This window comes from Poecilia reticulata, chromosome 6 (assembly GCF_904066995.2).
Source record: "Poecilia reticulata chromosome 6, P_reticulata-male-v2, whole genome shotgun sequence".
In the NCBI taxonomy this organism is placed as follows: domain Eukaryota; kingdom Metazoa; phylum Chordata; class Actinopteri; order Cyprinodontiformes; family Poeciliidae; genus Poecilia; species Poecilia reticulata.
The window spans coordinates 15,481,620-15,504,363 of record NC_088835.1 but is presented as its reverse complement, the minus strand read 5'-3'; the positions used below and the strand labels follow the sequence as shown (position 1 = coordinate 15,504,363).

The 22,744-nt window shown below is 41.3% G+C and overlaps 1 protein-coding gene across 3 annotated transcripts; it reads right to left on the bottom strand.

The window, feature by feature from the left end:
- Positions 1-1,021: 1,021 nt before the first annotated feature.
- LOC103466195 (carbohydrate sulfotransferase 1) lies at positions 1,022-16,876 on the bottom strand. 3 transcript variants are annotated; one of them, XM_081608035.1, is made up of 3 exons: positions 16,575-16,876; positions 7,170-7,341; positions 1,022-5,506 (listed from the first exon to the last, which is right to left on the bottom strand). In XM_081608035.1, the coding sequence occupies exons 1-3, from the start codon at positions 16,662-16,664 to the stop codon at positions 4,380-4,382; spliced, it is 1,389 nt and encodes a 462-aa protein (XP_081464161.1). In that variant the 5' UTR covers positions 16,665-16,876; the 3' UTR covers positions 1,022-4,379. The 3 variants fall into 3 exon arrangements, with proteins under 3 accessions (XP_081464161.1, XP_017160563.2, XP_081464162.1); XM_017305074.2 differs by lacking the exon at positions 16,575-16,876 and adding an exon at positions 11,708-11,998; XM_081608036.1 differs by lacking the exon at positions 16,575-16,876 and adding an exon at positions 8,768-11,294.
- Between the last annotated feature and the right edge of the window lie 5,868 nt (positions 16,877-22,744).

The window sequence follows — 22,744 nt, the reverse complement described above, 5'->3', positions numbered from 1 at the left end:
GAGGATGAGAACCACTGATGAAAGGTGTGCTGCTCTGCATTTTCTCCACACAGCATCCTGTTTCCAGCATCAATAAGACCTGAATTTGTCAGCACAGTTAAGGAAACAGAAAGGGGGTTGTCTCTATTGAGTGGAGAAGAAATGGGTAATTAGCTGCTGGCTGACTCAGGCCACTTGCAGCTTTGTGTGTCAGGCTGTGGATGGAAAAACCGATGAAGTACGTCTCCCCGCGTGTCATAAAGCTCTGCTTTATGGCCAGTTTGTGTAGCCTTGCAGATTAAGTTCAAAGAAAGGGGGCTGGTCTTTTCTCGATGCATCTTAAATCCTGCTTCTCCTCGGCTGAATCTGTAGATCAATTCTTTGTGCTCAGATATCCCTGGTGTCAGCAACTACAAGAGAGATGGGAAAACTGGGTGCCTAAAAATACATTATTAAAGGAACAATTTCACCTCAGGTTTAATACTACTTATGGAGCAGCATGACGGTTGTACTTAAATTGCACATTTTCCATCACTCGGCTGTGGCTTTCATCAACATCACAAGCAAGAAAGCTGATAGCTACCAGTGGGGAAGAGCTGCAGCCTCCGTAGGGATGTGAATGACGCCTTTTCAATGCAACGTTCACATTTAAAAGGAAGAAAATCACAGACGCTCAGTGGTTTGTCTGTGTTTCACACGATGAGAGCCTCCTCAGAAACTACTCCCAGTGTTAATCGCAAGACAGCGGCTCCACATTAGAAGAAATGGGTCGGTGCCTGGAGACGGCACACATCCTTCCTCTGTTTAGACACAAAGACCAGAATAAACGTCACTCGTCGCCGTAAAATCTCTGGTTAGTTTGCACTGCAAACGAAGGCTGAATCATATTGATATTGTTCCTTTGACATCTGAACATAAATGAAACACAGTCCATGGATTTTGTTTTTTTTGTGTGAGTGAAACATTAGCTACAAGAGACTCTTCAGATGAAATAAGGCCAGAAGACATCTAAACCCAACATAATGACAGAGGACTGCACTCGTTCACTCGGAAATAATTTGCCGTTATTTAATCAAAACTCTCAAATAAATACTAGTACACAATGTGTAAACATGTCCAGCACATAATTTTGGCACTCTGACAGCCCTAAGAAAGTTGAGTTTATTCTTGATAGTGAAGACAAAACAGATTTATTCACATGCTCTCAATGGAAACCTAAAGTTGGGCTTTTTAGTTCTTTGTGGATCCATTTGAACGACCTCAAAAAACTCATAAACAGCAACAGATGTGTCTTTGTTAATACTTTTTCACCATTCGGTTTTCACAGAAAGCAGAATTTTCAATATCTATTCAATGATTATTTGATGCTTTAAATCTGGCAAGCTCAGTTCTGAGATCTTAACATCCCCCTTCTCGGGGATAGAACGTTTTCACCTTGCGAAACAAACATTTTCTGACCTTATCGCCATTTCTGTAATTTTTTAAAAATTTGTCAGACAAAGCCTGTTGTTACACAAAAACACTGGAGATAAAAAAAAATGTGTGGATAGTTCAGGCTGAGTTTCTTTTGCAGATGGTGTTTACACATACCTCACGACGGGGGATGTTTTATGTGCTGCAGAGGCATTTCAGATAGCTGGAAATGAAGGTGAAGGGATGAGGGAGAGCAACTGACTTCAGCTCACAGGAGGCGAGACATAATGCAGAAAATGTGGAAATTGCTGTTTTATTTTCAACACACTGCAATGGGAGATGACGGTCCTCGTTCTGCTGAAGATGATACTGCAGTTATCTGAAAGCATCTAAAATATTGAATGAAGGGAACATACAGCTCTACCGAAAAGAGGAGGAAGGAGCTACATTCACCAGCCTTCACAACCTTTTGCTCTGGAGGATTTGCATTTGAACATTTGCTTCTCCTGGCCAACTAGATGTTTAAATTGGGAGCTAGCTGTAAAATGTCTGCAAGGTTTCCAAAGGAAATGTCACAGACCACTTAGGTTTTTACAACATATCTCATTTGTCTAAAATGTTCAAAAGGTTTGCAGGGTATTTTTGTTGTTGTTGGAATAATTAGCCTCTGACATTAGAGGAAGCCATTGCTATCATTCCCTGTTCCTTTAAGTTCGGTTTGCAGGACAGATGGACTCTCAACATAATGGTGAGCAAACAATTATGTTTGCTCACCATTAGCTTTGACAGAAAGCTAGTTGGACTAATGACTAATGAGATACAGATCAGATCATCTCCTACGTTTTAGAATATTTTAAAGCTTGGGTTTGAACATAAGAAACATTGCATCCCTGAACTTTTCTGCAAATGCATAATTGCACTGATGCTGCATCCCTGTGCCCTCGTTGTGTGTGATCTACACCTATTTCCATCCTAGAAAAATGTCTAGCATAAAATAATAAGTTTTATTCCTGTTTTTGCTTTGTTGTTGACCTCACTCTTTCACATGATGTTCTTGAAGATCTGAGGTCTTAACAACGACCTAGTTGATATTAAGATCAGGACAGTGTTTTTTACTGTCCTGATCAGGATTATTTATCCCTAACTCTGGTCTCAGTCATGCCAGATTCTGTTACTGAGTCAATAACCACATTACAACTGATGCAATGTGCATGCATAAAATAAAATTTTGTACCAACAATATTAACTCACCTACTAATGATGTGAAGGACAGTGTAGCCTAATGTTTCTTGACAGGGATATTTTGTCCCAAGTGGACATTCTGCTGGATGCTTTAAGACCCTCCTTTAGCACGTAGCTAGCTTAAGAAAGCAAATGTATTAATTTCTCAATAGTTCTAGAAAAGTAAACATGTAGATTAAACATTTGTTTTTAGTATGGATCAAAACACACAAGCCTTTCTTGTTCCTGTTAATGATGTTTTCAAATAGAGCGGTTAACTTGAGTGCTAGGCTAGCCTAGCATTAGCATGTCCATTCTATTTAATATTTTGGTGTGCTAAAAGTTGACTGTGTGCAGCTGAGAAAACTATAATATAAGTTGTTCTTGTGATTAATAAAAGTTAAATAAAAGTCAAATGTCTTAAAATTTGATGATCAGAGTTTAAGCTGTTCTCCTCTTTGCGCAGTGTAGAGTTGGCCATATGTCAAAGACGGACGAGAAACTGCAACAGCCAATACAGTCGCTGATGTTTTATGTATTTTAAAAGAGAGAAACACAGCTAAGGCTGAATCATTCATAACCATTTAGTCATTCAATTAAAAAGCAGGGCTGCACAGTGGCACAGTTGGTAGAGCTGTTGCCTTGCAGCGAGAAGGTTCTGGGTTCGATTCCCAGCCCCGGTCTTTCTGCATGGAGTTTGCATGTTCTCCCTGTGCATGTGTGGGTTTTCTCCTGGTACTCCGGTTTCCTCCCATAGTCCAAAAACATGACTGTCAGGTTAATTGGCCTCTCCAAATTGCTCCTAGGTGTGAGTGTGTGTGTGCATGGTTGTTTGTCCTGTGTGTCTCTGTGTTGCCCTGCGACAGACTGGCGACCTGTCCAGGGTGACCCCGCCTCTCACCCGGCACATTAGCTGGAGATAGGCACCAGCACCCCTCCCAACCCCACTGAGGGACAAGGGTGCAAGAAAATGGATGGATGGATGGAATTAAAAAGCTTGTTTTGGATCAGCATTAACACAGGTATCTCCTGACTGACGAAAAGATTATATAAGAGGAGTAAACAAAAAGAAAATAACAACACTGACATGGCAAAAACTGTCTGCATCCTCAATTATCAATTAGATTTATTGGCAGCATACTGATATACTCCTTCTTATGCTCACAAAGTTGTACCATTTATCTTTTGCCAAATCTTTGCAATTGGAAAATTATTCCCCATCCGATTTTTGACTTAATGTTAGACTACAACATGTTGATGTTGCTTTTAGTCTGAAGAAACATAGGGATAAAAAAAATGCCTTAAATCTAAATTTGATAAAGGTATAAATAATTTTGAGCTCAATTGTTGAAGAAGAAACTTCTGGGTTGTTTAATTAATAAAAACTATGAACTTGGTTCAAATAGAAAGGCTGTAATTTTTTTAAACATTTCCTAAGCAAAATCAGTGTCAGAGTTTTCTGGGGATGCATCTTGAGAGATACTAATTATTTTAAAAAGTCTTGACTGAACCCCCTGGTCAATGCCAAAGCGTTATAGGTAAACAGCAGAAGTAGTAGCACCAATAGTGCATCCTTCTGTTTCCCAGTTTTCTTCATGTAAAAAAAAATGGCACTTTTGACATATTTAACAAAAACTTACCAACTATAGCAAAGTATTTCAGGCATCAGTCAGGATTCAAATAAGTTACATTCATTTTATCCGCGTCTTGACAGACCAAAATCTGAGCATAGAGACGTTTTCTAAATAAGCAGATTTCTTGCATCATCATGTGACAGGTTGAAACGTTCTGTGCTCCACTAAACTTTGTGACAAGTTTCTGAGTTCGGCAGCAGAATGAACCTGCTTGTATCCGAGCAGAGCCAACGTGTCGCTACAAAGGTTCTGAATAGTTCTCACAATGTCAAAGCTGAGACGAAGCCTCCAACTTTCTGCCGTGGCTCTGGAGTCTCTCGTGGTGGAGTATTTGTAATTCCACTCAGAGGGAGCCGACACATTGCTGTTGGTGTTTTTCAATATCCACATCCTCACTCTGTCCTCCATCTCCAGACCCACAAACCTGTAAATTTCAGTCGCCCCGACATTTGGGTGAAGAGCCAAATCCTCGTACCGCACCAGCATGTATCGCCCTCGCAGCCACGCTGGCCTCTGCAGGCCCGTTTCTGCAGAGGCAGCCATGTCCGTACAGGTGCTGGTGATCTGCGAGAGGTCCACGTATCGAGGCTGGCGTCCAGTGGCATTCCATATTTTCCAAGCGCGAAACTGGTCAGAGAACGCCATGATGCGGGAAGCGAGGATGGCTCTGGGGTCTCTCACCAGATGGATGATCTTCAGGTCCAGACGCGGATCCTCCGTCAGAGTCCGCAGGTCTCCCACCTCGGGGATCCTCACGGTTTTTATGGCTACATGTCCTCTTGACAAACATGACATGGCGGCTAGAGTGAGGTTCAGAGCCCCGCACTTCTTAGGACACCAGATTTCATCAGGCGAATCAGACATTGCAGCAACCGCCCCTTCCAGACAAACTGGAGGAGAACAGAGGGCATGGCTTGAGCTCCGTCGGAAAAAGGAGCTTGTGATGTGATCCTGGGCCTCAGGGCGGATGTAGTTCTCCATGAAGTGAAGGTCGCAGGTGTACAGGTTTAAGAGGAGGTCTCTGTATGCTCCAAGCAAGGCCCGGCGGTCTAAAGTTCGACGCAACCTGCTGCTGGAGTTGGTGAAGGCCTGCTGGACGTGGTAAAGGGGCTCAAAGACGTAGAAGATCCCGGGATGCTGGTTGAGTAGCTGTCCGGTGAACGAGGAGCCGCTGCGCGTTGTCGCAAAAAGCAGTATATGCTTCTGAGGCAACTCGACGGGCATCCAGCTGTCATCGCACAAGGCAGCCCATCTGGAGTCTTGAGCAAGGGAAAGAAAAAGACGAGCGCTTTCAAAATTATCGTCATTCATACAATGTTTTAAGAACAGTCTTTAAATAACTTATTCCAGAAAATGCTGCAATGATTACTTTAAAGCTGTGTGAAAAAGCGGTTCATTTCAGAAGACCAGCTTCAGCTCATAAATGTGAACTGCAGTGTTATTTCTATATTTATTCCTGGGGAAACTACAGATTAAAGCCAATAAAGTTTAAATTATTTAGCGCAAACATCCAGGAGACTGATGGCGGTTTTCAAAGGCGGGTTATGAAATAGTAGATTTCTAAATATAGAGCCAAATAACTGATGGGCAATTACTGCTGATGAAGAGTTGATTGCAAAGAGGATTTTTTCTTTTTTTTAATTCAGGAGCCTTTCGCTGGCAAGTTACATCTGTGCAGTGAGAGTGTATTAATGGTGGTAAATGGGAGGATAATTGCAAGACAAATAATGCATTTTTCATTTTTCTTTTCTCCACTTTCAAGGAATCTCCATTTCAGTGCTCAGATTTCCTTTTTATTTTATTTAAACTGATGTTAAGAACTATTTCGAAAAGTTTTTGTTGAAATTATAATATTACCAATCAAGTTTTGAATGTTTCTCTGTATCCCTAGCTGATGTATTTCAGGTTTTCGTCTTTTCAGAAAATGCACTTTTAATGGGGCTATTGATATGAAATTCACACCAATACTCAGTTGCAAACCACATAATCCACATACCCAATGAAATCAAGACAAATATGCCCATAAAGTTACTGTGGAATGACATATTAAATTGGTATTGAAGTAAATTAAGAAAAGAAATGGCCAAAAGGCACAGAAGACAAAGAAAAAAAACATTTCAGATTTAAATTTTAAAACCAGGTAAGAAATTTGAAAAACTCTAACATTGTGCTAGTGGACTGCAACTTTTTTTTTTTTTAATTACAGCTTTATAACATAGAAGAAAAACAAAGAAAAGAGAAAAAATATGGAGTGCAGGGAAAATTAGTAAAAACTGCAAATGGAAACAGTCTGTCAGCTGGTCAGGATTTAGAACCGTTAGTAAAGAAATTGTAACTCCGTCTAAATCTGGCTTTCGTGTTATTTTTTTTGTCAGGCATTCACATTTGTATAATCCCCTAATAGTTGTGCGTGGCAAAGCCAAAAATGCATAAAGGTTTTCATGCATTGATACAATAATTTAAAGGTTAGAGGGGATGGGAACATGAAAGCCAATTGGTAGATTTCCAAAGAGGATGCAGTGAAGACACAGAGCAGTCTTACACCCAAAGTAAAACCCTGATGGTTGCTGAGCGCCGGCTCATAACCACAAGGTTGACTTTACGAGAGAAAGCTTTAAAGAACAAAAAAAAAGAGGTTTATCAAAATTAATGTCAGTTCCATCTTGATATGCATGCATGTCGTTTATTTGTTGCAAAAAAAGGCTTTTAGGTATTTAATTGATTTCGGTGTGTTCTTTCTACTTATTTACTCATGTTTATGGATACTTGGTTAGATTTCTTTGTAAGTGTGGATTGTTTCTGATATATGGTGTTAAATTATATTGAATTAGCAAAATATTGTTCTGTTTAATACTTATTATCCCTGTTATATCTGCACACTTTTTAGACTTTAAAAGGTTTTAATGTGCCATCCGACGGTACCTCTGTGGTATCTGCTCCTGCAGCGGTAGGCTCTCTGACAGGGTCCAGACATCGAGTCCCTCAGGGTCCGGATAGCCGTGTACTGGACCCCAAGAGACGCGCACACCAGCAGCAGCACCGTCTTCCAGGAGCACTCCATCCTGCCCCCACCTCCAGCTCTACATCCTTCACGCTGGTGCCGCAGGGAAGACACAGGAAAAGACACAAAATGAGATTTTATTTTGATGGCTTTTTTTTTTTTTTTCCCCAACCTCTTGCATGCACAGGTCCCATAGAGTGACACCTCCAGGGCATTTACTGATGGTCTTCAGAGCAGCTCTTATTGGAGTTGTTGGGATTATTGCCCAAAGGCACTTCCTTGTCAGACATTTGCATAAATATTTAACATTTTCTTTGCTACTATGTATGCCAAGTTATTAAAGTCAGTCCAGAATGCACACTTTAATGGCATGTTCTTCTCTGAAAAAACGAAATAGGCTTGTTACCGCATTAAATATTAAACAACCTCTTTGCATATGATGGCAGCTGACATATCTAATGGCAGAAATATTTGAGCCTCCTGGACCTAAAACTAAACTGTGTGTTATTTATTAGGAAGAAAATAGACTGTAAAATGTTTTATCTACAAGGAAAGAGAATGGATTTTCCATTTATGGCACCCAGTAGTTTGGAAAAGTATGTAAAGATTTATGTCCCATTTTAAAACCAAATCTTTAAGTAACAACGGCCCAAATCCCCAAATGTCCTTATTGTTGACATGATTTTGTAAGTATGGATTTTTCCGTTAAATAAAATATTTTCACAGCCTTTTTGTAAAATATTTGGCTTTTCTTTATCAAAACAAATTCCCTATCACAAATAAACATTTTTTCCAATTTTTTAAGAGTAGCTTTAGCAGCTCAACGAACATTTTATTTAGTTGTATTTTCCTTCCATATTAGCAGAATACATTGCTTTCTCTTGGTCTGTCACATAAAATCCTAATAAAAGACGTTGTGACTGTAGAGTGACACAAGAGGCAAAAGTTCAAGTGCATCAGGACGACTTTGAATAACTTAAATGTACAAACAGCTTAGAATTCATGTCAGGAAATTTTGACCCAGACTTTCATTTGGAGAACATAGCAGTGATGGTTCCATCTACAAAAAGCCCCACAATTCAGGACACTTTGCATACTGTTGCATAATTGCTATTCATCTTTACTTCCCCCTCTTCTGGGTAATTAAGCCTCTGAGCCCAGGAGAGAACTGCATACTCGGATAAATATAGCTGTCGTCTTGAGTGGAGAAGTTTCCTTTGTGCGCTTCCGAGTTTTTTTTTTTGTTTTTTTTTTTGCCACTGGCCATCAAAGAGCAAAGGAAGATGTGATTTTTCCAGATGGAGTTAGTAGGGAAAAAAAAGCTGCAATCCACCCATCCATTGCTGCACACAGCAAACTGGTGGTAGATCATAACGTGATCACGGGGTGCAAACTGTCCCTTCATCCCTCAAAAGTGGCTTTACTGGGGCAATCATTAACAAAACCACAGGTAAGTAGCCTCTATATCACATTGCTGACAAAAATAAATGTTCCCCTCCTAGTTTTTTAGCCTCCTCACCCTCGTTCCGTCTCTCTTCAATCTGCTTCTTCTTCATTAATGATGTTTATGTGTCCCTGGCAGACTCGTATCCTCGGGAATGTATCACACTGAGCTTTTGATGTTCCATTAATCACAAACAGCACCGACTGAAAGACGTTTACTCGGTGGGTGAAGGGAAGCCGAATCAAGCTGACATCATGAGACATTCTGTTTGAATACAGTTTTAAAAAAAAAACAGGGAATGAACTCATCAAGAGGGAGAAACTTTCTCAGACTGGATGCTTCAGACAGACAGGAAGGCAGGAACACAAAGTAGTGGTGTGTAGTTTGTCACTTTAAGAAGCAGCACTGGCTGAGGGAGAGTTGGCAGAGGCATATAACGACTGCATGAATGGGTACAAATAATAAGAACCTTTGACTGGGCTTCTTACACTTAAAAAAATAAAAAATAAAATGAATTCAACAGCTCCACATCCAGTTTGTACTGCACAGCTGGCTGACCGAGGCGCATCATAAAATTCCTCGGCGGCAGGTTTTCTTTTCCTTTCCAGTCGTGTTTAGGGCTCGAAGCCTTGTTTCTCCTCACCCTGCTGCCCTCCGGAGAATCAAGACAGACGCTTCAATAGATTTCAGCATTTTGATTTGCAAGTCCCCCTGCCTGCCTGTCTTACGACTCATCCAGCAAACCGACTTGTGTTGGAAATAACGGACGCTCTGTCAACAGCTGGAAAGGGGGGCGGGGGGAGACTGCAGGCTCGGCTTTTTGTATCCCTCATAAAACAACAGCTCTTACAAGGGATAAGAGCCACAGGGACGGGATCAACTAAAGATTATGCTGTGTGGTGCACGGTCCTTAGGCAAGTTTGAGTTGTAAATTCAGTGAGCGCATTTGCTGCAGCTGCTGAGATAACACAGCCGGCAGCCGGAGCGCTGTGGCGCACGGTGTGAGAAAGGTAATTGCCTCTGTGGAAAAACAAAAGCAACAAATGAGGTTAGAAGTTAGTGATGAAGGTGGGACTGAGGGATTCGGGATCCGACTTATTGAGGGATGGGGACAGAGCCATAGATTTTTCTATTAGGGGGCCCCTCGGAGAGTTCACACATCGTCAGAGCCGGGCTGTTTATTGGTGAAGGCTGATGATCAATCCTAGAAAACACAGAGGGGCCGAGCAGCAGCAGCAGCGGCGGCAATGCTGGGAGCCCACGGCTGGTCTTTCTCGCTCTGTCCTCCATTTATCAATCTTATTTTCCCCCAATTTTTCTCTCTGTTTTAACCAATTTCTTACATACAGAACTGCAGCCAGCAAGATGCATGTGACCCCTTGGCTACATGAGGAACTCCTGTGTGGAGAAAAGATTAATCTTGTCCAACGTAATTCCTAAACCACACAAATACACACACACACGCTCACACACACATAAGGAGAGAGCAAAGGCAGTGGGGTGGAAGATGGGAAAATGAAGAAAAAGGTCAACTCTCATCGTGTCTTGTCCATGACAGCGTTGCTTTTATAGGCTGCTGGATCAGGACTCGAGGCTGTTCTCGTAAATTCAGTGCAAATAGCCGATTCACCCTGTTTGAGTAAAATTTAAAGATACACAAATGAAGCATAACATTACGACCATTGACAGCTGAAGTGAATTACATGTGTTAGCTAAAGCAGGAAGAAATGGGCGAGTGTTAGGAACAAGTTTGACGAGAGCCAAAGTGTGATGGCCGCAATGGGTAACAGTCTATCCAAAGATCCATGAGTGCTGTGGTCATGGTTTGCGGTGGCAGCTGAGGTTTTACTTGAATAAACCCCGTGCTCCTTCTTTAGTGCCCTGACAATAAAAAGGTTGTCAAAATCTTTAAATGTAGTCATTATTCCTTAAAAAATAAAAATAAAACAGTGAAACTGCACTTTCTAAAAGCAACCAGTCAGAAGGTGCAAATCAAACGGCAAATAGCTTGATGCAGTCTGCAGGAATGTGTTTTTAGCATCATCAGCAGCATAACATTTGTTTGGGTGATGGGAACTGAAATGTCAGATCGAGAAACGTCAGGTGTTCAGGTCAACACACACTGCTCCACTGGGGTTAGTGAGCCATAGCAGGCAAAGCAAGGATCACCTGTGCAGGGGTCAGTATCCATCACAGGTGACCAAGCGCTTCCTTCCAGCCTAATTTATGCATGTGGATGCTACAGACCAGTCAACATGCCTACGCTGAGGACTCCACCACATAAAGAACTAACCATCTTGCAGTAAAAGTAGCTGACAAGGTCTGGGGAATCATTTTTCTTTAACATCAAGTAGATCTCCAGGTGCTTTACTGGGGGAAAACATAATGGGAAGGAAACAAGTGGACGATGTTCTGCTGTAAAACCTTCAAGTCCTTCCATCCACGAGAAGCTCACTTTTTAAACGCACACAAACACAGAGCAAACAATTGTCACTTTTTTCAGTAAAGTAACATTGGTGGATGAGGCAGCTTTCAGACGTTTTTTTTTTTTTGCCATAAAGCAAAAAGTCTTCAGGAATCGTTGGAGGAACACAAAGATCAATTCATGTTTCCTGGATGCGTTTGAAAAAAAAAAAAAAAAAAAAAAAAAGTAACATCTTGACTCCAGACACCACAAACATCTTCAGAGGTCTGAGTCCGTCCATCCACCGACGGATCAACACCGTTAGGCAGGTGGTTATAATCGTAAAGGATTAATAAAGTTATGAAGTCACTTTGCATGCAATAACGCTTTCAAATTAATATAAGAAGTCAAATCTAATAGCTGTCCAATGGTGATACAAATATAATAATGAGCTAAAAGTTAATAATTAACATCCACAAAAAAACATTTTGCGCATTTACTGATGTTCTGCTCCTGCCGGTGTTCTGACTCGGATGTTTTCTGTGCGTAAACGAGCAAGATCTGACAAAAACAGAGAAAAAAGAAAGAAAGAAAAAAAAAAATCACCGTACCATCAGCGCTTTCAGTCAGATGTTGTATTCCTCCGGCCAGTCCAGTCCTGGGCTGTGCATTTGCAAAGCTGTGTGAGTGAGGGAGGGTGTGTGTGTGCGTGTGTGTGGGAGTGTGTCAGTAGCCACCGGTGTCCGGAGCCCAAGTGCGTTCAAAGCCGGAGACGCGCCACGGACGGAAAGTGTCTGGAAAAATAAGCATGTGTAGCCCACCCCTCCAGAGACCGGAGAGACTTTAGCAGCCGAGACATCAGATTGGATGCGAGATTACCCCCCCTTCTCCGTGCATTACGCCTTCTTTATGAGGGGCCGTTTAGGACAAAATCTATGTTTTGTCTCTCACACACTACAAGAAACTCACGCACACTCAAAAAAACATCACGCACACTCAGAAAAACATCACGCACACTCCAAAAAACATCACGCACACTCTAAAAAACATCACGCACACTCTAAAAAACATCACGCACACTCCAAAAAAACATCACGCACACTCCAAAAAAGCATCACGCACACTCTAAAAATACTCAAATTGCGTATACATACTACTAAAATGTCTCACGCACACACATTTTATCTTTCTTGCACACATACACTGTATTAACAACTCGCACACACACACAAATGCTATCTTTCTCGCTCACATACACACTACTAACATGTCGCACACACACACAAAAGCTATCTCGCTCACATACACTACTAACATATCGCACACACACACAAAAGCTATCTTTCTCGCTCACATACACTACTAACATGTCGCACACACACACAAAAGCTATCTTTCTCGCACACACACACAAATGCTATCTTTCTCGCACACATACACACTACTAACATGTCGCACACACACACAAATGCTATCTTTCTCGCTCACATACACACTACTAACATGTCGCACACACACACAAAAGCTATCTTTCTCGCTCACATACACTACTAACATTTCGCACACACACACAAAAGCTATCTTTCTCGCACACATACATAAATGCTACCTTTCTCGCACACATACACTGTACTAACAACTCGCACACAAATGTTTCTCTCACATACACAAGACTAAAGTTGCGCGCACACACTCACACACTCGTTTTATGTATGTGTGAGAGCGAGACTCTTTTTTTGAATGTGAGAGCGAGACTCTTTTTTTGAATGTGTGAGAGCGAGACTCTTTTTTTGAATGTGTGAGAGCGAGACTCGTTTTTTGAATGTGAGAGCGAGACTTTTTTTGAATGTGAGAGCGAGACTCTTTTTGAATGTGTGAGAATTGTCACGGAAGAGGCGGGGCATCATTTTTTGATCAACTGCGCATGCGTTGATCCTAAACTATAAGCTTCGATTGTTGACTCACTGTATGTTCTATTACTTAGTATATTTGTGCTTTTAAATATATATAGAACTTTAAACTTTCTTGTAACTTAAATGTACTATAGAAATAAATAAATCTGATTGATTGATTAGAAATAGCAAAATTGCTGTAGTACAATCTGTCCACTGGGTGCCAGCATTACAGGAATTATTAACCGGCGCCAACTAGTGCCGAAGAAGAAAGAGTAAACCTTGGTGCGCTGCGGCCGGGAGTTGTGGAGAACCCCCGGCCGACATTAGCGTTCATAAATCGGATCAACCTTGTGCTAAACGCCCCTACTCCCCGGAGCTCGAATATCGAATATCCAACTTGAAACTAACTTCACTGCGGTCCAATACCGCCTCGGTTTGAACTAGAGTTAGCCATGTTCGGTATAGCAGACTCTTTCTTCTTCGGCACTAGTTGGCTGTAATGCTGGCACCCAGTGGACAGATTGTACTACAGCAATTTTGCTATTTCTAATCAATCAATCAGATTTATTTATTTCTATAGTACATTTAAGTTACAAGAAAGTTTAAAGTTCTATATATATTTAAAAGCACAAATATACTAAGTAATAGAACATACAGTGAGTCAACAATCGAAGCTTATAGTTTAGGATCAACGCATGCGCAGTTGATCAAAAAATTATGCCCCGCCTCTTCCGTGACAATTCTCACACATTCAAAAAAAGTCTCGCTCTCACATTCAAAAAAAGTCTCGCTCTCACATTCGAAAAACGAGTCTCGCTCTCACACATTCAAAAAAAAGAGTCTCGCTCTCACACATACATAAAACGAGTGTGTGAGTGTGTGCGCGCAACTTTAGTCTTGTGTATGTGAGAGAAACATTTGTGTGCGAGTTGTTAGTACAGTGTATGTGTGCGAGAAAGATAGCATTTATGTACGTGTGCGAGAAAGATAGCGTTTGTGTGTGTGTGCGAGTTAGTACCGTGTATGTGTGCGAGAAAGATAGCGTTTGTGTGTGTGTGCGACATGTTAGTAGTGTATGTGAGCGAGAAAGATAGCGTTTGTGTGTGTGTGCGACATGTTAGTAGTGTATGTGAGCGAGAAAGATAGCGTTTGTGTGTGTGTGCGACATGTTAGTAGTGTATGTGAGCGAGAAAGATAGCTTTTGTGTGTGTGTGCGACATGTTAGTAGTGTATGTGAGCGAGAAATATAGCTTTTGTGTGTGTGTGTGCGACATGTTAGTAGTGTGTATGTGAGCGAGAAAGATAGCTTTTGTGTGTGTGTGCGAGATGTTAGTACAGTGTATGTGTGCAAGAAAGATAAAATGTGTGCGTGAGACATTTTAGTAGTATGTATACGCAATTTGAGTATTTTTAGAGTGTGCGTGATGCTTTTTTGGAGTGTGCGTGATGTTTTTTTGGAGTGTGCGTGATGTTTTTTAGAGTGTGCGTGATGTTTTTTAGAGTGTGCGTGATGTTTTTTTGGAGTGTGCGTGATGTTTTTCTGAGTGTGCGTGATGTTTTTCTGAGTGTGCGTGATGTTTTTTTGAGTGTGCGTGATGTTTTTTAGAGTGTGCGTGATGTTTTTTAGAGTGTGCGTGATGTTTTTTGGAGTGTGCGTGAGTTTCTTGTAGTGTGTGAGAGACAAAACATAGATTTTGTCCTAAACGGCCCCTCATACTTCTTGGCTGAGCTTCGCTTCATTACGCCCCGGAGATGCATGCGAACCAGTGAGGAAGTAACCTACATAGTGAGGGACGACTAACTCTGACTGCTGTGATGTGTGAGAGAGGGAGAGAGAGCGCGTCCACACATCGCAACCTGTAATTTAACTGGTTTGCCGGAATGAGAGGACGTGATATTTTTCATATCGCCTGGAGGGAGCCTTCATCAGCTCCAGCCGAGCATCGACAATCAGTTCAGCATCCTACCAGCATCCTTCTCTCCGCAGGGATTCAGCTTGCCCCGCACACATATATAAACACTTCATCCCGTGGGGCTACGGTGACACAATGACCTCTATTTTTCTCATTTCAGTGAAGATGACTGCCATCATCAGATAAGGCCCCCTCCTCACTCTGCTGCCCACTCTCCTCTCCACTCGGGTGGAGGGATGGGCAGCATATCATTGCCCCTCTGAGGGTTACTGTGGGGTCAGATTTAGCCAGTGACAGCTCCATTACTCCTGGAAATGTGGGTGGATTCTGTTTGCAGTCTTTCAGATTTATCTCCCACCGAGACAGAGTCACATTGAAAAGGCGTGTCTTTACGGAAATTTGTGAAATAATGTATCTGTTGGGCCTCTAGGTTGCCCTGGGCAATCCGAAACATCAGGAAGGGTCTGCAGACACAGTTGGAGGGGAGGCAGGATTAGGGCCAGTAACACAGCTACTTAATAAATTAGAATATCATTTTAAAACTTTTCATTGTAGTAATTCAATTCAAAAACTAAAACTAATAAAGATTTATTGTTATGTGGCTATTTTATTGCCTACACAACCACAGGGAAGACTGCTGGTTTTACAGAGATGGAAAACCTTCACATTAGAAAAGCCACAGAAAGTCGTAGCTAAAAAATATGGTTGTTCAGCTCAGCTTGCTGCATCCGAGCTTATTAATGAAAAACTAAATGGAAGGAAAAAGTGTTGTAGAAAAAGAAGCGCCTGTTCTGTGTGGCCAACGTCCTGCCCCCTGATGGAGGGGTGGAATCACTGCAAGTCATAAGGAAGCATATGGGGCAACTTCAGCCACTTCTCCCTTCTCAAGTCTCTCTGCAGTCGGTTGATGTTTGATTCGGTTCTTGCAAAGTCGGCTGTGTCTCCATTGGCAGTGTGTTCAACACTAGATGGCATCATTTTGTTCATCACCCCCTTGGGAGACCAGTTTCTCTGAAATCTCTTCATATATTACTCCTAGTGTTGTTTCCTGAATAATAATAATTACTGATTTGCACCAGGATTCCTAAAAACTGGGGCTAATTGGGGAAGAAATTAAAGTCACATATGGAAAAAAGGGTTTAGATCCGCCTGGTAGAGCACAAGGACATCTGAAAAACGTAAGTTGCAAAGACAAAATGGTTCATAAAGTAGTTTTCATCTCCTGCTATAAGTATTTTTAGGTTCTAGTTGCAAGTAATTTCAGCCCAACTTGAGTTCAGTAGAATTTAATTCAACAGAAACCTGTTTCACAAATTTTTACTTTTAGAAATGTATTGTTGGTCGGTTACTGAACTATAAAACAAGCTGTAGTGAACACCAAAAATAATGAAACATTAACAATATCAAAGCTTACGTTACCGATACTGTGGCTGCTGGTGAACAATGAGCTTAGCTGTAATTTTGCCCCCAAATCAAATTCTGACCAGGGCCTTGTGCAGACCTTGGACTAACTGTGCTTGCTTGTTTTTTAGTTTTTTTCTTTTTTTTTTTTACATTTCTGCTTTTAAACACTTTTTTTCTGAAATAAAATAGTTGGCAGTCCTGAATATTCTTCCTTTTTCAGGCCATACAAGTTAAATATAACAGAAGAGTTAAAAAAAAATAATTACCTCTGAAATTGGAAGAAGACAGGATGGAAAGTCTTCCCACGCAGGTAAAGAGCAGCAAGCTTTTTCTGGTGCCCGAGGGTGGAGGCACATTACCAGTCACAAAGGACGACAAGCTGCCAAGAACACCCAGTGAGTGATACAAAAGCGGAGCGTCCTCCTCCCCTCTTTTTGCTGATTCCACCCCTCTGTCAGCCTACAGTATAAATTCCCTGGTTCTGAGCGGCCAAACGCCCCCACTCCTTCCGATTCGAGGAATAAGTTGAAAATTCCTGCAAGCGAGCGTTGAATCCTCTGTGGGGCTCCCCATTTAGATATGCCCGCATTTGTTCCGAACGCAGAGAGATATTAAGAGCATGTGCTCAGATATGCATACGTCATACAGACTGTCTTTCATATTGCTCAACAAATGTTTCATCGATCTACGTTTTCTTAGATTCACCCCTGGATCTATTTTGAACACGACAGAAGTATCTCATCTTCTAATGGATGGGAATGCTCCAGTGCATTCTCCGCTCCCGTTAAAAGATGCAATCCGTTTAGTCAGGCTGTCACGAGGGGCTCCGGCTCCTGCAAAGTTCGCCAGCGGAAGAAAGCTGCTGATCCTCTGCACTCCATCTAATTTCACAGCACCGAAACCGCGGCCCCTTTATTCAGGCCTTCCTTGCTGTTTGCGGAGAGCAGGTGAAAGAAATCTCATTTTAGATACTCATGTGCCAACAGAGACGACTAAATTTAATTCAGCAAGTCCATCGGCGCGGCACAATGGCAGACAGTCTCTGCCTTTAGCTAGTATTTGATCAAAAACAGTAGGAAGCACTGTAAATGCACAGCATTGTTTTAATCAAAGCCAACGAGGAGGACATTGATCCGGAGAGCAAGAAAGCGGCTAACAAAGCGCAGATTATTAACTAAAGTAAAAAATAAAAATAGTGTATCTCAGATATAGCTAGCGCCAGCCTGAAACGCCTCTGTTTACTCAAAGATATTGCTTTATTTGGTGAAGTCTTTCATAATAGCGGTGAAGCTGCTGCCTGGAGAACTCTGGACTGTATGATTCACATCATTTTCTTGCTAAGCAAACCCTTCATGGTTCCCTCGGGCACCATGGATGCAGACAATGTCGTTCCTGTGAGTGTAAAAATGTTTAATCATGGGGCAAGGTTGTTTATCAAAGGACGTTGTTTTCAAATTGAACTGAATCAGACATTAAAAGGAAAGATGCGTCTCCGTGCGAGACATAAAAATAACTTTAAGGGTAAAGGATCCAAGAGGAAGGAAAGGAAGGATGCAGTGCTGTCTCCTTACAGATTCCTTCAGTGTTCGCTTTTCCGTCACAGTTAAATGTTTCAGGCTAATATCAGACAAAGATAACACAAGTATATTGAAATGTACATTTGCAAATGATGATCTTAATTGCACCAGCCTGGCACTGTGTGGAAGCTGAAGTTAGAGCATCCTGCTAATTTAATTCTGATACATTCATGATTCCAGCAGCTAGACAGCTCCTCCAGGTCCTGAAGCAGGAAAGTTATCATACTATCACCATCATATTATCACTAACATGTTTGAATTGTAAATGACTTATACTTGTATAAAGTTCTTTCAGTCATTCACCCATTCACACACACACATTCACACAAAGTTTGCCGATGGCGGCAAGCTACTGGATAGGCAGCCATGCTCTGGCGCCCTCTGACCACCACCAGCAGGTAAGGCAGGTCAAAGGTTAAATGGTAGATTTAGTTGGGGTTCTCTGCCATTTTCTTCCAGCCAGTAATTTTCTGTTTTCTGACCACAGAGGGAGCTCAGCATTGCACTTTTGTTTTTTTCTTGAGTTACGTAATTATTATTTTCCGTTAAAATGGGGGGATTTTTATTTATTTATTTTGGTCTTGGAAATTCTGACTTTTATTTCTTCCCTTTTGATAAGTCAGGGGTGAAATCTTGAATTTATGAAATTAAAACATTTTTACACTGAGCCAATTAAAGGTAACACAAAATTAATGAGATGATTTCCTACAATGGAAAAGATCCAGCTAGACATAGCCAGAAAAAAAATAAAATAAAAATACCCAGACTGCCTGCCAGCAGTCAGCAAGAGCAGCCAGGTTTAAATAAGCTGAGAATATTGGGTCACCAGGTCACAGCCACTTCACCTGAGGAACAAAGGACAACCACTACCCAGGGAAAGAAAAGAGTTGTTACAATATGTTTTGTGCTACATCCTGTGCCTGTTCAATTCTAAGAGTTAGAACAAGAGGCAAACCTTTCCTTGTTACTCAGTGTCTTTGTTATTGTTGAATCATGAACACTGACTTTAACTGGGATAAAAGAGGTCTGTAGCTCTTTGGGTGTTCTTCTGGGTCTTTTAGTGGCTTCCTGGATGAAATGACCAACAAGTAGAGATCAATGAATTCTTGGAGTAACAATGGTAACTTTATTTGTGGATCTTTTAGTCTTTCTCATGTAGTCAGACAGGGTCTACCAATCAGAGCCATTAATCATTCAAAATCACACATCACCCATTAAGAGGCAGGAGTCATTTTTCCTTTCATGGTTTATTACTTTTAGTTCTATATTTACTTTGTTAACTGTTGATTTTAAGACGTTTTCCAGCATTTACTCATGTCTGCTTCTAGAAACGTGGCCATGTGACTCTAATAAATAATATATATCAACTGGTTATTTCTGGTTTAATGCGGGCTCTTATTTCATACTTCAGAGGAGCTCTGACTGACCCAAGCAGGGGGCAGAATGGAAATCTGGTGTAATATGAGTTCTTTAGAAAGTAACATACAATCAGACTCAATTATAAATGAGATTTGTGCATTTTTTTGGCTATCGTCACATTTTTCTAAAATACGCTTCAGCACCAAGAGAAATGATATATGTAAAAGCAAAGCACATGGGTAAAGGCTTTATTTACCTGTATGAAGTGGAAGGAGGGGATAAAGTGACAATGTGTGGGTGAAATAGAAATATGAATGACAGAACTGATCTGAACAAGGTCACGTAGAACAGTAGAGGTTATCTTAAAGAAAGGCTGTGAATATATTGTGAATATATTGAGTTAGTGCTTCAGTTCTCCGATCCACTCGCGAGTTTGAACCTTGCTAAGAAATGTTTTTTACTATAATTGTTACAAGATATTAAAACAGGAGTCCAAAGAGGATAAAACAACTGTTTTTACTGTGTCCCTGTTTAACTTGCTTATTAGCAATATTTGCATTCTTCAGCAGGATTTCATGTCTCTGCTGCTTTATTATGCGCATCAGGAGCTTCAATGTTTGGAAGACGTCAAGCAGGATAGCAAAATTAAGAGGACTAAGTGAAACGAGAACATTTGCTCTTCTTACCATAACTGAGTGTTTTTTAATCCAATCCAACATAGATCACTTCTCAGTTATCTGCAAAGACTATTTGGCAAACTCATGTGGCAGCAGAAAGGATTGACCTTTTATAACAAAATGTCTCACTAACTGCAAGAAACATTTTATAAAACTACATTTGTGTCTCACAATGACAGAGAAAACTAGTAACTATTTAATATAACTTCTTTTCGCTCCAGATCCGTTTCTAGAAAACATAATAAGTTCCCGCAAAACCAAATCGTTGTCTTAACCCTCCTGTTGTCTTCGGGTCAAAATGACCCGCCACTGTGTTAAAACCCCCCCAAAAATCCCCTAAATGTTATTTTTTTAACTTGAGATTTTAAGACTTTTCCTAGATTGGCCCATACAATAGAAAAAGTTAAATGTTGTTTTTATTCACATTTCCATGTAAGCTGTACAAAAAAAGGTTCAAAGATGGTCTTCGGGTCAAAATGACCCGTGAGGCAAATAGAGTTGAAATCAAGGTCACAGAGTTATTTACAAACCACAAAATGTAACAAAGTTTTAGTTGTGTCTCAGATCAATCAGTAGCAGAAGTAAACAAGGCAAATCAGGTGGTGTTCTCGCAGACTTCAGAAGAACACCTGTTATTTCAAGAGGTTATAAAGGTCCTGCATAACAGGACCCCGAATTGTGTCTGTGCTGAAGCCATGAGTGTGTGTTATAACACTGAAGAGGCTTTAGAGGCGATTTTCTCACATGTCCAGCAAGATAACTCTGATTCAGAAGAGGAAGCAGAGGATGTATCCGAAGAAGAAGATGGAGAGGAATACAACCCAGAGCATGATGAATCATCTTCAGAAGAAGAAAACCCTGAAGCTGAAAGTGAGACTTTCCTTTCAAAAAATGGCAAAATAACATGGTGCTCAGCGGCATATGACCAACACGGCAGGCATGCAGAACAAAACATTATAAAGATGACCCCAGGACCCACAAGGTATGCCGTTTCTCATGCCCATGATATTGTTTCTACATTCTACCTGTTTATCACACCAGCAATAGAAAAAATAATCCTGGAGATGACAAATCTGGAGGGTTTTTGCAAATATGGAGACAGCTGGAAAAAGATGGATGAGATTGACCTGCAGGCCTACTTAGGGCTGCTAATCCTAGCAGGTGTATACAGGTCCCGAGGTGAGGCTGCAGCTAGTCTATGGGATGCAGAGAGTGGAAGGCCAATTTTCCGAGCCACAATGCCACTCAAACTCTTTCACACCTACTCAAGACTGATACGATTTGATGACCGTGAATCAAGACCAGCAAGACGTGTGACAGACAAACTTGCAGCCATAAGAGAGGTATGGGACAAGTGGGTGGAGCCGTTGCCCTACCTCTACAATCCAGGGCCTGATGTAACAGTGGATGAGCAACTGGTTCCATTTAGAGGTAATCTGTTTTCATATTTGTAATAAAAGTGATTTTCACTATTGATTTATTTGACTGTTTTCTGTGACACTGATACTAATCACTGATGCTAATGTCTTTTGTCCAAAGGTCGTTGTCCTTTCCGGCAGTATATGCCCAGCAAGCCAGCAAAATATGGGATCAAGTCATGGGTGGCTTGCGATGCCAAATCAAGCTATGCTTGGAAAATGCAAGTCTACACTGGGAAGTCAACCAGTGGATGCCCAGAGAAGAACCAGGGGATGCGAGTTGTGCTTGATGTGACAGAGGGGTCACAATGTGACATGTGACAATTTCTTCACCTCTTATGAACTCGGACAGCAGCTCCTGAAGAGGAAGATCACCATGGTTGGTACAGTTTGAAAGAACAAGCCTGAGCTCCCACCTGCACTGCTTGCGTCAAAGGAGCCAGAGGTCTTCTCCTCAAAGTTTGCCTTCACGCCCACCACCACTCTAGTTTCCTACCTCCCAAAGAAAAACAAGAATGTAGTTCTTCTGAGCACACTGCACAAAGACGGCAACATTAGTGATCGTGAGGACAGGAAGCCAATCATCATCCTGGAATACAACCGCAACAAAGGAGGTGTGGACAACCTAGACAAGGTGATTGGAACATATAGCTGCAGAAGAATGACCGCCCGCTGGCCCCTGGTCATCTTCCACAACATCATTGATGTGTCCTCCTACAATGCCTTTGTGATTTGGAGAGACATCAACCCAACCTGGATGTCTCATAAGCACAACACGAGGAGGGTGTTCCTGGAGCAGCTAGGAAAGGCACTTGTAACTCCACTCATTGAAAGAAGGAAGCATGTCCCCCGCACAGAAGCCTCAGCAGCAGTTGTGAAATCTATTCAGAGTGCAGCAGCTCCTGATCAACCTGAGGATCCATCTACCACAGCCACTTCCCCAGCTAAGCCAAGTAAGAGGAAGAGATGTCAGTTCTGCCCTCAAAAGAAGGACTGTAAAACACATACTGTGTGCTGCAGGTGTAAGAAATATATCTGCAAAGGCTGTGCACTTGCATACTGCCCTACATGTGCTAATTAATTGAATGGGTTATGTTATTTTTCATATTTTTGTATTGTACATTCTCTTAAATTGTTCACTGGAGAAAAGTAAAAGAAAATGAGTCACTGAGATGAATAAAAATGCATTCAAAACTCCTTTTTGCACATTTTTTTATTTTCTTAAAATGTGTTTTTCAAGTTTGTTTTTTCTAACAGCAGTAAAATAAAAGAAAAAGTTGCAACTGAGAGTGACATTAGCCTCAAAACTAGCCATTGACTGACACATTTCGAGATATGCTTGGTTTCAACCTCCATATGTTTAACAGTACATGTTTTACATTGGCATCTTTTTGGGATCGTGTTG